Below are 17,127 nucleotides of genomic sequence, written 5' to 3'. Positions count from 1 at the left end.
AACCCCAAAATATTTACTGAGACCCTTTTTAGTTTGTTGATCCCTGAAAAGCTATGAGATTATGTCAGAGTAAGTTTGTGAACCACTGAATTAAGTCATTTATACTCACAAAGAAGTAAATTACATTTGAGAAAAAAAATAACACAAGTTCACTTTTGTTGTTGCTGGGGAGGAGTTAGGTTATCTCTCAGGGCAGGAACATGTACAGGCAGGGCCTTGGTAGCTGAGACCTGACCCATCCCTCTGAGAACTGAGAACCCATGCCAAGGGGTTAGGGAAGGAAATGGGACTTGGAAACTGGTTGAGTTCCAAGTAGAACACTGTTTTAACAGTGACCAGAGGAGACAACGCTACTGAATCTCATCTACAGTTTTGTCTTCTCGATAAACTTGACTGGTTGTATACAGATAGGTGAAAAATCTGATTGATATTCAGTGAGGTGTGCTCTCTACCAAGACAGACCATGCATCACAATTGACTGGAAGCTATCAATATGGCACCATGACTGCATCATTAATGACAGTTACACAGATCATAGTAGGAAACACTTTTATTCTTTAAAAACAACTGTTTTAAGAAAAAGGAATCAAAATTGTACTTGTTGGTAATCACACTGGCCATTATCAGAATAGCACATGCTGTTAGGAAAAAAATTTTTTCTGTGATTCCTCATTGGATGATAACCATCTATACTATGACAATGTGAACAATACACAAGAGCATGTTCTAGTAAGCAAGACTGATTCTCAAATGGATAAGAGCTGTGGCTTGCTCAGAACACTTTTATTTGCTGCAACAGATGATTAAATAATCTGATTATAATTTTTCAGAGTTTATAAAGGTTAACCACCTAGTCCTGGCAGAGCTTTTCAGACCAGTATTTAATAATCACCAGAAAAAGGCACTTTTAAAAAACATTTGACAAGGAGCAACAACAACGCAATGAGAACTGGTCTAAGTCCTGCACAAAATTTTATCATATTTCAAATAAATAATATGTTCTCTGTCTTTGTGTGTATTAATATAGGTAGTACATTCTCTGTGTGTATATATGTGTATATACCAACACCTATACACCCATATACATGTGTGTGCATGTGTGTATATATGTATATACAATCATCTATACATACATATATATACGTGTGTGCACAAGTGTGCATATATACACGCATGCATGTTGTATATCATTAAGTCTCTGGGGAAAACAATTGTTTCTTTAATTAAATATCATACAAAAATTCTAGTCACTTTATTTCAAACAGGGAATAAAAGGATTGGCAAATTAACACCAAAAAAGTACCTACTAAACCTTTCTAATGTTACCCCCCCCCCCAAAAAAAAGACAGTAAAATGAATAATTCGAACTTTCTCAGGTTGACAACTATTAGAATAATAAAACCTAGCATTTAAAAAATGCTTTTTCCACGTTGGGGAACAGAGTGGATATTTTTGGTACTATAAATCTCATATACTCACACATTCATATTGCTTATGTTAAAGAGAATGGAATAAGCAGAGGAAATTTCTTCCACAAATTCCTTCCCTTCAGTACCCATCAAGTTTTAGTTATATTGTGTTATTCCACTTAGCTTAAAATGCAAACAAGGTCTTGTATAAATACGTTTTCAGTATTCTGAAATTCTCAAGATATTTGCCGAGTATTTAGAATTACTCAGAGGATTTTTGTTAAATAAACAAAATTGTCTCATTAATCCACTACTGCATACTTGAGTTGTAGTTTGGACAGAGTAAACACATCTGTGTCAGAAGTGGACAAAGGCTATTCCTTCTTCCCAGAAGGTGTATACAGCCATGTTCTTATTCTCAGAATATGAAAAAGAACAGTTAACTGCAGAATGCCTGAGAACAAAAATCAAAGCCACTTGAAGAATTAAGAGCCAGATTCTGGGCATTTCTGTCTTTTAGCTGCTGGTTCTTCAGTCTTGTGTGATTCTAAAGTGCTCACGCTGGACTTGAGGCTGGTGTCTGCTCGAAGATTGTCCAAGACAACAGTGAAGCCTGACAGAAGGTACCCCCCGCCTCCACTCATCAGCAGCTTGGGATGACTTCGATCTGGCAAAACCTAATCAAAACAAAAAACAGACATTCACATTTTCCCAAGATGATAAAGTACATGCCAATGACACATTTACTAAGAATCATTAACAAATTCTCTTGAAGATTTAAATGAGTGAATTTCTAGAGTTCATTCCTCCACATGTCAGTGTAGAAATTGGGAAAATTGTTTGTGCAGTATTCTGGGTCTATGTGCTACTTTCCTCTTGGTTTTAGGAAGTTTCATAGCCAATATGGCACCTGGGTTTATGGAAAGGTGGCTACTAGATGCACACTCAGAACTCCCTTCCCTGCTGCCCTGTTAACTGACAAGAACTCTTCTCTCCTGTTACCCTTAATTAAATAAGACAACTTCCATAAAGGGTAAGGTCATTCAGGGATCAACAACATCCCTATCACAGTATGACAAGATGCCAAGTAGTAGAACAGGGTGTGGTAGTATGGAAGAGCCCCTAGCCATTTTCCCCAGATGAGGGAACTGGCTTTGAGGCATCCAGGCAGCAGAAAGCTGCAGAAATCAGTTGCTGCTGCTTTGGGATCCACTACAGTAACCATACTGAGGGAGATCATGGCCTGCTCGCAGTGGTAACTGAGCAGAGATACCAAGAGTAGACCTTTCTGCCCAACACAGTACAATCTTTATTCCTGAGGTCCTCAATAGCTGGGCTGAAACTTTCTCAGAACAGCACTGCAGGCTCTTCCTCCCCTGCTCTCCTTCTTCCACCCTCCCACTTTAAAGGCATCAACCTGCACCTAATCCTGTTCCGTCTCACCTTACCTCTTTTTTTTGGTGGTGGTGGTGATGGGGACCCAGCATTGAACTCAGGGGCACTCGACCACTGAGCCATTTTCCCCAGCCCTATTTTGTACTTTATTTAGAGACAGGGTCTCACTGAGTTGCTTAGTGCCTTGCTTTTTGCGGAGGCAGGCTTTGAACTTGGGATTCTCCTGCCTCTGCCTCCAGAGCCACTGGGATTACAGGCATTTGCCACTGCACCCAGCTCTTTTTATCTTTCAAAGGCATTTTCCCAATAAATCTTATACTCGATTTCCATCTCAGCATATGTTTTTCAGAAAATCTAACTGACATAGACTCCACCTGCAAATCCTAAAAACATGCTGTGAAGATGTTCTAGCAGAGAGAGAGAGAGAGAGAGAGAGAGAGAGAGAGAGAGAGAGAGAGCCTCCCTCATTCACCTGAGGATTTTGCTATTATCGATTTGTCCCCTCTACAGAGATGTCGAGGTCTTGGGGAAATAAGAACTACAACTCTTTGTACTTTACAGGCTTCTGGGCTGGAGTAATGAACCTTGAAATGAAAATAGAGTCAAGAATGGTAAGGGGCCCTTTCTCTGAGTCACAAGAAGAAAACATATCCATTGCAATAGCCAGAAATATTTCTACTTAACCACTTCCAGTACTACTGTAAGGAGCCGGCAACTCTGGAGAGCAGCTCCTCAGACAGACTGTAAGAACATGTACCTGATAATTTCTGAGCCAGGTTTCAGACAGCCTGAGGTTGATGACTCCTCCCCTCTCACGCAGTTTTGTGTAGCATTCCAACAAAGGCTGAAGGCAAAAACAGAGTTCTGTTAAGAAATACTTCCTGTGCTGCAGTTTGAGAATCAAAATTCAGATGTAAGAATGCCTGTCCATCTTGTTCTAGTATTACCTCTTTATACTGACAGTAGACCACAAATGGCCTTGAAGGGGCCACAAAGTCCAACAAAGACAGCAACAATGGAGTGGGATGGAAACGACTGGCTACAATTAAACTGCAAGGAAAATGTTAGACAAATTATTTCCCTACTACTCCGAAGTGAAATTTATTTAAAATAAATTTATTTATTTCACACAAGAAAGACTTAAATATGACATTCTAGAAATTCAAAACAATAAAATCATGAGCTATTTATTTCTAGGAAACACAAACTGGGTTTAGTTCTCAAATTTTTCTCTGGCAACAAGTCCAACACCAGATATACTGGTTCTGTAGATACTTAAATATAACTCTCCCTGTCAGGAGATTTTCACTAGATCTTGCCATTAGCCAGTATCACAGCTATTTAAATGTCCCACCCCTGCACCCAGTGGGACCACACAGCTTTGTCTGATGCATTGTCACTGGAGAACACTCAGATTTCTTCTGAAACAGACTAGCACCATCAATGTCCCACTTCAGCCAGATCTAGCCTTTCTTAAAAAATAGAGAATCCTTATCTCGGTTCCCACTAGAATCAGAGCAAACAGGCAGAAAGAGAGTGCTGATCCATTTGAAGCAGAGCCTACGAGCACCAAAGAAGTACCCTGCATTCTTTATTAACGCACCCATCTGCGTTCCTTTCACTCAGTAGAGCAGCAGCATCCAAGTGTCTCTTCCTCTGCTCTTCTTGTCTCCTTTGCTTTTCCTGAATCTTCAAGAAGAAAAAAAAGAAACTGATGTATGGAGGTTATTCAGTCAGGTTTACAGAAATACTTTGGTTTATCAAACATTTCAATGATATTTATCAACTCAGGCTAAAGCAACAGAAGGAGGGTCTTTGTAAGAATGATAAAAACCTATTATAAACCCCCACCAAGCAACTACACAATGTTTCTGAATCCTAGAGCTGCATTCCAAAGATTAAGTCACGTGTACGTGTGTGCACATACACAGTCTCCAACTATTTTGATATTTATCAACTTGGGCAGGGATGTTCCATAGCCAAATCAAATCTCATTACTTAAGTTAATGAAGGCCCTGGGAATATTACAAGGGATATGATTCTTGACATTCTTACATAATCTTTTTTGCTTCCTCTATCTTTAGGCTCCTTATATTCTGGATCTTGAGGAACAACTTCCATTGATTCTTGTTCTGGGTGATTGCTCTCTGGGGCCTCTGCCATGCTGTCTTCATTGTCTGGTTTAGAAGCCTGCTTTTCCTCAAGTGCACCATTACTTTCTTCAATTGATGCACTGTCTTTTGGCTCTGCATATAACATCTCAGCAGAAAATGTTCCATTTAGGAGACTGTCCACTTTGTTGAGGGGGAATTCATAAAGACCACTGAGAAAAGATTTGGGAAATCCAAAACACGCTGTTGCTACCCGAACAGGTCCGTCTCCAGGGTAGAGCTGAATAATGGAGCCAAAACCTGAGCAAATAAAAGAAACAAACATCTGCACAATGGAGGCAATTCTAGAGTACATAAACACGTAGAGAGTTTTCCACAATAGTAAGACTTTCCTACTCTGTTTAGAGGCTGAGGAATGATACAGCTCCTCTGGGCCTATTTGGAGCCTATGCCTATTTCCAGTGAAGAAAACATAATTCCAAAACAGATAAATAAGAAGTCTTAAAGAAGCTACCCCCACTTGACGTTACCCTTAAAACCCTGGGATCATGGGTTAGGGTGTGGCTCAGCGGTAGAGCACTTGCCTAGCATATGTTAGGCCCTGGGTTCGATCCTCAACACCACATAAAAATATATAAATAATATAAAGGTACTGTGTCCAACTACAACTAAAAAATATTAAACAAACAACCCCTGGGATCATGTGAATTTGTCTTTTACTCCAATCCTTAAGCGGCATAATTTATATAACCTTGTCTTCCACAGGGTCAGAGAACAGGCAAATCAGGTTGTATTCTTCCAGGAGACAATACTTCCCCAGTAATTTTCCCACTCAATCCCTTCAATTTGGGTCAATAAAATGAGTACCAGCTATTTTACCGAAATCTGTCCTGAAGATCCTAGCCAGCCACAGGTCCCACACTCATCCCCCACTAATACTGAAGCGGAAAAGCAAAACCATCAACAGTAGGATAGATATACAGACCACAAAGGAAGGTCCCAGAACGGCAGTTATAAGAGTTCATGCCAAATCCCTTCATTAATCTTGAAGTAACTCAATCCAACTTTTAAATTTTTAATTTTTGGACTAGAGATTAAACCCAGGGGTGATTAACCACTAAGCTACATCCCCAGCCTTTTTTTTTAACTTTTAATTTTTAGAGCGGGTCTTACTAAGTTGCTAAGGGCCTTGCTAAACTGCTGAGGATGGCCTTGAACTTGCAATCCTTCTGTCTCAGCCTTCAGAGGGGCTGGGATTACAGGCATGTGCCACTACATAGGGTTTCCTTAACCCAGCTTCTTATCAGTTTACACTTTTGGGCCTCTCTACTAATGCTAGAGTAGGATTTTACTGAACTTGCAAATGTTAAATCTTACCTCCCATTCGTTCCATCATTGCACCCAGCACCAAGCCTGAACATGTTTCCATTACGATCATTTTATTGCCAGCACGGATATTTCCCAATGTCAGCATCTGGGCTAGTGTATCATATCTCATATGGCTAAAGAAAAAAAGGATGGTTCACTCACTTATTGCTAAGTAAAAGCCTCAAATTTTAATCATCATTTTCAAGTTTCACTTGCTTAATAAAAATTATGTTGATAAAGACTAGTGATTGCTTTGGAGGTGACAGTAAAAGGACTTACAATTTATGAGGTAGGAGGGCACTTTATGCAGGTGAGCAAGTTTTTCATTTTATTTAAAATCATGACTTTCTTAAAGATACATTTTCCCCCAATTATACTTTTGAAAGGAAACAAAGCGTACTTAATTTTTCCAGGTTCTCTTGCATAATACATAATTGAAAGAATACGGGTAGATGGCTTCAAAATAGTTATGACAGCTTCATATCTGGGGGAGTTAAAAACAGAAACCAAGTTTTTAACAAATGTTTAAAACATTTTATTTTTTAGTAATATATACTTTATAAATACAAAAAAAATCAAATATTTTTCATCATTTCAAACTGAAACTACTTACTTCTTTTTCTTCTTTTTTATATATTTATCTTGAGCAAATTCTGTCTTGTCTCGGAATGTTGTACTATTTTCAATTAACTGCTGAACTATTTCCTATAAAAAAAGGAGCAAGCAGATTTCCTGAAACTTCACTTTCACAGAACAAATAACTTCAAGGGTTTCTTACCCCAGAATATATCCACAGGTCTGATTTTCCAGTCCCTCTTCCACAAAAGTCCAAATAGATCAACTCTGTAGTTCTACACTCTATTTAAAGTATTTTTAAAAATTCATTTAAACCAAGGTAAAGAAGAGAAATATCCAATAAAGAGATAAAAAACACCGTCATTTCTAAGGGCACTGGCTGAAAACATTACTAAAAATAAAGTTAAATCCTAATATGTATTGTTATTAAATTCTATAGCATTAATACTATTGGTAATATTATTCACTTATATTCTTGCACTTAAGAAACAAAATCTTGGGCCGGGTTATGGCTCAGTGGTGCGGGGCTTGCCTAGAATGTGTGAAGCACTGGGTTCAATCCCAGGAACCACATAAAAATAAAATAAAGGTATTATGTCCATCTACAAAAAAAAAAAAAAAAGAAAAAAGAAACAAAATCTTGATTATTGAATCGCATGTACATTACAACCTATTTCTAACAAAAGTATAACATTATTTTTTCCATTTTGCCTTTGGTAAAGACTGCTTTAAAAACTGAACCATTTCCTATATACCAAGCAAAGACAAAACTTTAAAAATCCTTTGAATATTACCTCTCCTTTAATGCCCTTGTCTTTCAAAGCTTTAATGTCATCTTGAGTAAGTTTCTGAGATTTCCCATCATCAATTATATTTCGATTATCAGTGCCAGCTTCTTTGGTCTCTAAGGAAAAGAAATTGCTCTATGATAATGACATTTATTATCGGAAATTATTTTACAATTTTTTTTTTCTCCAAGTAAATTACCACATCTATCCCATGGCCATTCCAGTGTGGCTTTCCAGTTCCTTTGCCCTCATTGCAGTCTACTCTCCTGTCTTGTGGCGACTAATCCAATCTTTTAACTCATTTTCCTGTTTCCACTCTTACCCTCTTCCTATCCACATGGATTCCAAAGTGCCGTTTTTAAAAATAAATACTGGTGCATCTATTTGGATGTTTAACAGCATAGAGTGGTTTCCCACAGCAATGAGAATGTGTTCCAAAAGTGACCTGCAAGGTCCTATCTATCTGATGTGGACCCTGCCTCCCTTTCCTGGCCTTATCTCCTGACCCTTAAGCATCAGCTATATTGCCCTTCTTTCTGTTCCTTGAACATTCCAACCAAGGTCCCTCAGCAGAATTTTGAGACTTGTTGCTCCCCTGCCTGGAAGGCTCTATGACATATCTCCAAGTGGCTGTTTCTTGGTCATCCCAGACAAGGTTCATCTTGTCCAATCAGGCTCTAGTACACACCCCCTGCTTTACTATTTTCACATGTACCATCATCAGAAATCATGCTATTTGCTTGTTTCCTTGATAATTTTGGTTATTCTCCACTGGTAAATACATTTTATAAGATACCATGTCTTATAAATTGCTATAATAGGGCTAGGGTTGTAGCTCAGTGGTACAGCGCTTGCCTTGCATGCGTGAGGGGCTGGGTTCGATCCTCAGTACCACATACAAATAAGTAAATAAAATAAGGACATTGTGTCCATCTACAACTAAAAAATATTAAATAAATAAATAAATAAAAAATAAAATAAATTGCTATTAAGTACCAAATAGGTGCCAGGCATGATTAGGGAACTGAACCATGATTAGGGAACTAATCATGCCTGGCACCTATTTGATACTTAATAAAAATACAGATGTTAATTTTAAAGTATCTAATTGTTCTGGCTTAGAACTTTAACAGTATTTAAATTAACTTTTAGTAATTATTTAAATATATTTTACTGGAAATGTTAATTTAAATAAGCAAGAATTTATCTTCAGTTAATAATAGCTAAAATTATAAGACCTGACTATAGGCAAGGCACTGTTGGGATCTTCCTAAGAAGGCTATGTCACTAAACACGCATCATTACCTAGGCATTAAACATGTTTATGTCCCCACTTAATGAATTAGAATCACACAAATCAAATCATCTGCCCGAAGTTGCAAGTCAAGTAATAAAGTAGGCACTAAACCTAGCCACTTTATTCAAAGCCAGATCCTAATCTTCACCCTATCCATGACTCTGCACCAGTTTCTTAGCTTTTGGATACTGAAAAAGTTTTTTTGCAACAAAACAGCAAGACTCATGGGATTAACTGCCTGGTTCAAGGTCAGGGAGTCAGTTAATAGTGGGCTAGAGCCAGAATCCAGGTTATTTCATTGCTGAAGGAAGTATTTGCTTCATTCCACCAAGATACAGTTCTAATTGGTGCACCTGAAGTAGGCTCTTCCTTCTTTTTCTTGAGCTGAAGACCTCCTCCACTAGTCACTTCAAATGTGGCTCCATAATTATGGCCAATCACGTTATCCAGGTAGAACCACTGTTTTTCAAAAGTTACTTTCCTGGGGGAAGAAAAAGCAATTAATTAACTGATTTCTTTTGTATTCAGTCAAGAAAAGTCTGTTCATTCTAATTTATTTCAAAAGTGGTCTCCTCAACAGATGATCAACAGCACAAACTGACAAACTACAGGGAACAAGTTTGGGGCAGAGACATAAAATTAATAAAGAAGCCAGGAAAACACTGAATTTTGGAAAGAGGAAGCAAAGACAAAAGATGTTTCTCCTCTAGGGCATCATCTGAGCCCCTTTTGTAGTGTCTACCAGGATGTCCAAACTCATAGGCTCTGCAGATTCCTGAATAATACACATGGTCACCAAGATTGCCAGGTCACTGGACATGCACCGTGACACCCCTCACAACTCACAAGTACCAAAACAGAACAATCACTGAGATGACAAGGATTACAATCAAGACCAAGGAACTCCTTGGTCTTGGTCTACATAGACATTTTACTGAAAAATTATCTAATACAAGCAAATCACATTTCAAATAAACATTACTGGCAATCTATATATTTCTATACATTTGGAAATGGAATCTAACACTGACAATGCTCTACTGTGACTGTGGACCAGGAAAGATTTTCTTATTACTCAGATTTGTATCTTACTGTTAGGAGGGGAAATCCCATAAAAACAAAAATCTTTCCTTTCAAAAGAAGAAAACTGATACCTGCTGCTGAACATCAACCAGAGATTAGGCACTATGTTATGCTTTTTAATTCTCATACTAATCCTGGGACACAGCTCTCTCCAAAAGAGAAATCTGAGGCTTAGGGAAAAATGTTCTGTTCAAGATTGAGTTACAAGGTGCTAGAGCTAGGATACAAATTCAGGTCTGTCTGATCTCAAGGAATAGTTAATTCCAATATATTACACAATATTTCTCAGCAAAGGCCAAATGACCTTAGGAAGTACCATTGAGCTTCAGGGCCCAGCCCACATCCAAAAATTTCTGAATTTTGGGAGATGTAGTGCCTGTCCTATTTGTGCCCTCCTTCACTCCTTATCTTCCTTTGAGCTCCTGGAGTGTAACACAATGCATGCTGTATCACCTGGGTTCTCATCAAATGCTTCCCACCACTGCTAGTTCCCAGGTACGTCACCTTCATTTTTTTGGTTCCTTATATCCTGCCACACCTTTGTATATGTACGTGTCCCATCTTCATTATATGTTACTTGACCACATGAGGGAAATACTGCATGATCCCAAGTGATCCAGACAAGGCCAATTCTTGTTTCGCTGGGTCCCCCAAAACTAACACATACCAGATATTCAAAATATTTGTTGACACAACCCCCTGAGAAGTTGAAACTCAGCTCAGATATACATCCGTCACCTTCATCCTTCAAACACTTTAGTGTTAATGAACCAATGGATCTAAGCTTGGGTGAGTTATGCCCCAGTCTACTTGATATGCAAAGGCAGGGAGGGGTGTCACTCAAACTGATTGGTTTGACAGGCCAATACACCAGGCGGGAAGGGCATGTGTAGTCAGAGAGGATGTGGACACCCCATCTTCACTGGGAAGGAGTAGGGCTTGCCGTTCTCAGAGAGGCAGAACCACTTCTACCTAACCAGATGAGTGCAGCCAAGAGTGAAAGATGATGGGAGTCTGGCCTGGGATGCAACTGAGCTCAGAGGGTCATTTTCTAATTAAAAATAGACATCATGGCTTTGTCAAGAGAGACCAAAAATAAGTGTTTCCAAATCAGGCCTAAAGAGAACCTATTAGAATTAAAGATGCTGCTATCTCCTTAGTAATGAAAAAGCTCCTGTTTAAAAGAGCACATAGTTAGAAGCACAACTATGCTTGAAAATTAAGGCACTTAGAAGAATAGTATGAAAAAGAAAGTAAAAATGCTTCACCTGGATAGTTATTATACAGATGTGTAAATTGGGCTTAATCATCAAACTATATACTTACAATTGTTATTCTTCAACGAAAAAGTTCAAGCAATTAGTATTGGAAAGCTCCAAAAATTTTGCACTTGGAAGCAGGCACAATTTTTTCCCCTATTAAAAATTTGTTCTTTTTAGATATACATAAATAGAGTATATTATAACTTATTATACATACATGGAATATAACTTTAGAATAAAGCTAAATAATAAACCATTCTTGAGGTTCTACATGATATGGAGTTTCATTGGTAGTGGTGTGTTCATATATGAACACAGGAAAGTTGTTTCAGGTTCATTCCACTGTCTTTCCTATTCCTATCTCTCTCCCTTCCCTTCATTCCCCTTTGTCTAATTCACTGAACTTCTATTCTTTCCCTCCTACCCACTTGTTGTATATTAGCATCCTCATATCAGAGAGAACATTTGACCTTTGGTTTTTTGGGACTGGCTTATTTCACTTAGCATGATAGTGTCCAGATCCAGCCACTTACCAGCAAAAGTCATAAAGTCATTCTTGATGGCTGAGTAATATTCTATTGTGAATATATACCACATTCTCTTTATCCATTCATCTGGTGAATGAAGGACACCTAGGTTGGTTCCGTAGTTTAGCTATTATGAACTGAACTGCTATAAACATTGACTAATTCTTAATGATACGTGCTTCACCTTAAATACTAGTTTGATGAAAACAGTAGTAAAATAATTTATGTGAAGTAAGCATTTATCAGAAATTCAAAATACTTAATGCCTAGCTTTTGGGTCTGCAGTCTCCTGCCACTGCATTCAACCTGCACCTTACTTCTTTGTCAAGAGTTGATATAAGACTGAGGTTGTAGCTCAGTAGTACAGCACTTGCGTAGCATGTGTGAAGCCCTGGGTTTGATGACCAGCATTGCAACAAACAAACAAACAAAAAAGTAATATAATAACCTAGCTCAAAAAATAACTCTCAGTACAACCAAGCTATTAGAATTTAACAACCTCACCATTGTCATTGCCAGAGTTATCAAAATCCTACTTCACTAGTACTAACACAGAATATTAGGTAGCAGGTTCATAAATTCTGAGACCTTGAGTAAATTGCTTTTGAGCAATTCAACTTTTCTGGAATTTGAATACCTTGGTGTAAAAATGAAGCAAGCCCCATTGGACTCCATACTTTACAGGAAGTTGTCTTCTTTCCTTATTCCACGTAGACAGGTTTTCCCGTTTGGGTAGAGAGAAAAGGCCGGCCAGCCAGAAAGCCAGGCTAGGTAGAAGAGGTCATTTTTTTTGGCCGGGGGGTGGGGTGGGGGCTGAACTGATCCTGGCTGAGGGATAAAAAGGAAGGAGACCTGTGAGGAAAAGGGGGGCAAGCAAGGAGGAGACTCTGAGAAGTAAGGATGAGAACCCACATGAAAAGAGTGGGGGTCTGTAAGAACACAGAGCAGATCCTAAGAACCTAAAGATAGAAACCCAGGCGGTGGGAAGCGGGGACGACGACGGTGGAGAGGGAAGCATTCAAACTGAGCAATCAAGGACCAATAATGGGATTCTGGGGAAGGGTCTCGGTGGCAAAACTGGAAAGGACGCCGAAGGTAGACCGCCGGGTATGGAGTCGAGAAGGGGGACTCTGTGGGAAGGTAGGAGGGACATGGGAGAACCTGAGTGTCGAGACTGGATAAGAATCTCGGAGGAAAAGGCCACTGTGACAGGATTATTTGAGAAGAGGCAACGACTGCGGGGGATGGAGATCCAGTGAGTTAAGAATAGGATCCTGGAGGAAGGGGTTTGGGGAAGATCTGAAGGGAGGGAATATCTAGGTGGGGTGGGAGACCCCAAGGCCAGCAACCTGACTTACTTTCTCCGCTGGACCTGCACTGCTTTCAACACATCTTCCCGTTTCAGCACCACAAAGTCGCCCTCGTGGATGCGGTTATCCCCGGGATGCGGGGGCTGTGGGCTCGGGTGTTCCCCTGAGCCCTCCATGACGCTCAGCCGGTCTTGGTGTTCCGCCACGTCCCTGCAGTCCCAAGCGTCACGGCCGCGGCCGCCGGCCTCAATCCCCACAACACCACGGAATCAGGAGCCCTCCGACCGGCACCGCCCCCACGTGCTGTGCGCCGCTTCCGCTTTCCGGTCTGGTCCTTTCTTTCCGGGGGCTTCACGACTTCCGGCTGACCGAACTCTTTGATTGGCTACTCTTCGCCCTTCCCTTCTTGTTTCGCCGCTTCCTGGAACGGAAATTGCGTCACGGAAGCGCCAAAAAAGAATTAGAGGGAGATTGGACAGTGTCTTGAGATGTTGGGTCCCTTTTCTCCGGGGTTCTTTCCCGAGGTCGCAGTGGAAAAACTGAAGGTCCTGAGCTGCTGTGACTGAAGGGATCCGGCCCTGCGCAGGGACGTCAAAGAAGCTACCGCTGAAAAAACTCAAGACCTGAAGGGTCGTCTGAGGAGCTGGAGGCTCTTCGTAGCCCCGTGTGCTTTCCACTAAGGAGGGAGGGAGAATCAGGCCGTTGGGATTAGCAGGTACCCCGGAGTCGTGAACTGGGAGAGCCTGTTTGAGTTTTCTCCATGCAAGTAAGAACAGCCTGAGGAGATGTAAATGAAGTATTTAACGACGCACAGCTGCCCTCTTAAGTTTGTGTTGGAATTATTACTATTCTCATATTTTCTTGTTTGAGAAGGGTATGGCACGTAGCGTTATCTGAAGGAGCACTTCAGCTTGGGAGTCTGAAGACAGTTTGTCTGCTGTACTGTCACCAAACAAGTTTGATCTTCATTCGTTTCCTTAATTTCTCTGAGCTTCAGTTTCTCAATATATAATGTCTGGTTGATGATGAGAGACCTGTCGTGCCCTAGAATCGTGAACTTTTTAGTTATTAACTTATTTACTAACTAAGCCCTCTTTAAATAGGGATTTGTAAAGGTCTTTGTGATGAATTGCACTACAATGTACAGATATATTTTTATTTGTGTCAGTAGGATGTGGAGTTTTGTAAGTAGAACAATTTTTTAAAGAACAGTTTTAGTTTTTGGAAAAAATTGTGCAGAAAATGGATATGATACTGTGGGACTGGAGCTATGATGATGTTTCCCTGGTATCTCATAGTTCAGAATTATGTTCAACTATTCCTGCTCTGTAATAAGTTTTAAACACAGCAAGCAGGCATCTTAGAGTTAATTACTTGTCTTATCTTTATTTCTGTCATGGAAGCTCCTTGAAAACTGTTACAGTATAGTACCTTATTCTTATTCCATAAGAACTTAATGTTTTTAATAAAACATCTACTGTATACCTTAAAGAGTGGTGGAAATTAGAAGAGTAATTGCAGACTGTTTGAATTTTCTCCCATAGTATATACAACTTTGTAAACCTATATTCACTCAGAAGCAGAATAAATTTTCTGTTTTGTACTACATTAATACATTTTTAAGAGCACAACTTTCCCTCCTGTTTTGGTGAAGTCTTTTCTAATATCTATTTATTAGAAGACATGAATGGTGAGTGCAGAGGCAGAGGATTTGGACGGGGAAGATTTCAAAGCTGGAGAAGAGGAAGAGGTAGTGGGAACTTTTCAGGAAAATGGAGGGGAAGAGAACACAGACCTAACCTGAATAAAGCCATTGGAAAAAATAGCTCTGGTATGTATGACCATGTGAGACAATGATTGTTGTTTTTTCCTTTATGAAGCAAACAGTTCATCCCTATCAGACAAAGTAATTTAGCTCAAACTTCAATCTTTTATTTGATGTTACTCCTTAGCAAGTATTTGAAAATTAATGTGCACAATTCTTCCAGAAACCTTTTTTAGGTGCACTATTAATGTCATTTCATTGTTGAAAGGGGAAACAAATTGGAGAGAAAAAAAAAAAAGCTTTGCTTTGTTTTTATTAACCTAGCATTTTAGTTTTTGTTTTGTTTTCCAGAACAAATCCCACAGCCTTTGCTACTACAGTCAACATTGGATCAATTCATACCATATAAAGGCTGGAAGCTTTATTTCTCTGAAGGTAGAATTAAAAGTACAAAAAGTACCATAAGTTATATTTCCTTAACTTGCCTTGTTACATCTTATGTTTCTGTGATTTATTTGGCTTACTGCTATGTACTTCCTAATCTTTGTTTTTTCAATTAAATCATGTTTATATTAAAGAGCGTTATTTTTAGGTTTTATATCAGGTGGTAAAATACACTAGGTATTTCAGAAGAGAGATTTATTATAAGAAATTGGACATTCAGATGAAAAACTGAAAGAGCAGAAAGGGGAGATCAAAGTAAAACCCCAGAAAGTAGTAATTTGAGGAAACAGTAGCCATTCTTAACTTTAGCAGAAGTTAAGAAATACTGAGATTATCAGAACCTAGGAATTCAAGGGTAGAGGCATAGCTGTTTGGCCTCTAAAGGGTACCCTGTAAAGCTGTACTTAGGCCCCTGAGGGATACACTGTAGCACTGTGCTCAGACCACTGATATAAATGAAACTGGTTGTCACTGGTAACTCAGGGGGCATGACTTAGTTGTTGCTTGGACCTGGAGGCTAGAACTGTAGTTATCCTCTGCAGCTGTAGACATATTGAAAAGAATTGGAGACAAGAAAAAATTCCTTTCCCACTTCCTGCTTTCTTCCAGTTTTTTGAAGTGCCTCTAATTGGCAGAACCTAAAAGGAATCTGGGAGGTAGGGTGCAGATCTTGATCACAGCAGAAAACAGACGATAGACCTGGAACCAGGAGCAAGTAACCAACACAGATTTCCATAGAAATCAGTTAAGAAATATCTCTGAATACCAATCTTTGTCATACATCTATGTGTATGGATATGGGGGGCTATCTTTTCTGTGCTCTTATAACATCTATGTGTTCGTTATCTCTCTTATAAGATATGGGTTTTGTTTTATATATATGTGTGTGTGTGTATGTCTGTGTTACACTGCTTGAAGTCAAGGACCCTGCGTCATACCAGACGCCCATGATTTATTTTATGAATGATGCTTTACAAATATTTTCCTTATTGGCAGTCTTTTTTTTCCCCCTATTAAATAGACACATGTGTTTCATAGATTGTCTTGTTGCTTCAGGATACATTAGTCACCAACACTTCAGTTATTCCCTTAGTGGTTAACCTCAGAACACTATAAGAGATTTTGGGACTGATCTTAAAAATAAAGTGCAAGAGATGCCTTAGGCATTACTTCATTATCCTGTTTCTTTGAGAGGGTACTTGAAAATATATAGCTTTAGGATGTTTAAAAAAAAATGGGGGCTGTGGATCTATTTCAGTTGGTGGAGTGCTTGCATTGTATGGCACAAGGCCCTGGGTTCGATGATGTTTGGTTTTAGCTGTTGTGTAAGCTATTTGAACTGATATATCTAATTAGGTTTCTAAGGCTCCTCTAAAGGTTTCCCAGATGTTGGGCTTTTTAGAGAGATTTTCTGTCTGCATTTTGGATTATGCAGGCCTAAACATGTTTTAGAATCTTATGTATATGTTTATGCTAGTTCTTGTTTAAGTGTAATCAGAATACAGAGCAACTGGAAGAAAAAAAATCTGTCAAGTTTATAGTGTTATCTAATGAAAACATAGTGCTAATGCCATGTTTGTTGGATTAGTTTACAGTGATAACTCTCCTTTTATTGAGAAGATTCAAGCATTTGAAAAATTTTTCATAAGGCGTATTGACTTGTATGATAAGGTAAGATTTTCTTACAGTAACACTACCTGTTGACCTTTATGTGTCATCTTATTGAACAGTATATTTGAGGTGCTAGTGATTATGATCATATGCACTGGAGTTGGACTGCCTTCATACAAAT

At 39.1% G+C, this 17,127-nt stretch overlaps 2 protein-coding genes across 5 annotated transcripts in view; one reads left to right on the top strand and one right to left on the bottom strand.

The window, feature by feature from the left end:
- Positions 1 to 535: 535 nt before the first annotated feature.
- Trmt6 (tRNA methyltransferase 6 non-catalytic subunit) lies at positions 536 to 13,447 on the bottom strand. Its single transcript, XM_046433312.2, has 11 exons — positions 13,175 to 13,447; positions 9,298 to 9,425; positions 7,654 to 7,763; positions 6,897 to 6,988; positions 6,684 to 6,767; positions 6,293 to 6,417; positions 4,860 to 5,215; positions 4,408 to 4,493; positions 3,752 to 3,854; positions 3,562 to 3,648; positions 536 to 2,086 (listed from the first exon to the last, which is right to left on the bottom strand). Exons 1-11 carry the CDS (start codon positions 13,300 to 13,302, stop codon positions 1,895 to 1,897), a joined length of 1,491 nt encoding a protein of 496 aa, XP_046289268.1. The 5' UTR covers positions 13,303 to 13,447; the 3' UTR covers positions 536 to 1,894.
- Positions 13,448 to 13,497: 50 nt separating this feature from the next.
- Positions 13,498 to 17,127, top strand: part of Mcm8 (minichromosome maintenance 8 homologous recombination repair factor) — a 34,216-nt gene continuing 30,586 nt past the window's right edge. The window contains exons 1-4 of one of the 4 annotated variants that reach the window (XM_046433306.2): positions 13,498 to 13,892; positions 14,805 to 14,957; positions 15,243 to 15,326; positions 16,924 to 17,006. In XM_046433306.2, the coding sequence (XP_046289262.1) occupies positions 14,810 to 14,957; positions 15,243 to 15,326; positions 16,924 to 17,006 (315 nt within the window). In that variant the 5' untranslated portion in view covers positions 13,498 to 13,892; positions 14,805 to 14,809. Of the gene's footprint in view, positions 13,953 to 14,804; positions 14,958 to 15,242; positions 15,327 to 16,923; positions 17,007 to 17,127 lie in introns of all 4 variants that reach the window. The other 3 variants (XM_046433307.2, XM_046433308.2, XM_046433310.2) reach the window with 3 other exon arrangements.

This window comes from Marmota monax, unplaced genomic scaffold (assembly GCF_021218885.2).
Source record: "Marmota monax isolate L192 unplaced genomic scaffold, Marmota_monax_Labrador192_F-V1.1 WCK01_AAM20220418_F8-fsc00014, whole genome shotgun sequence".
In the NCBI taxonomy this organism is placed as follows: Eukaryota; Metazoa; Chordata; class Mammalia; order Rodentia; family Sciuridae; genus Marmota; species Marmota monax.
Note: the sequence above shows the minus strand (reverse complement) of the source record. Positions and strands in the feature narration are given on the sequence as shown.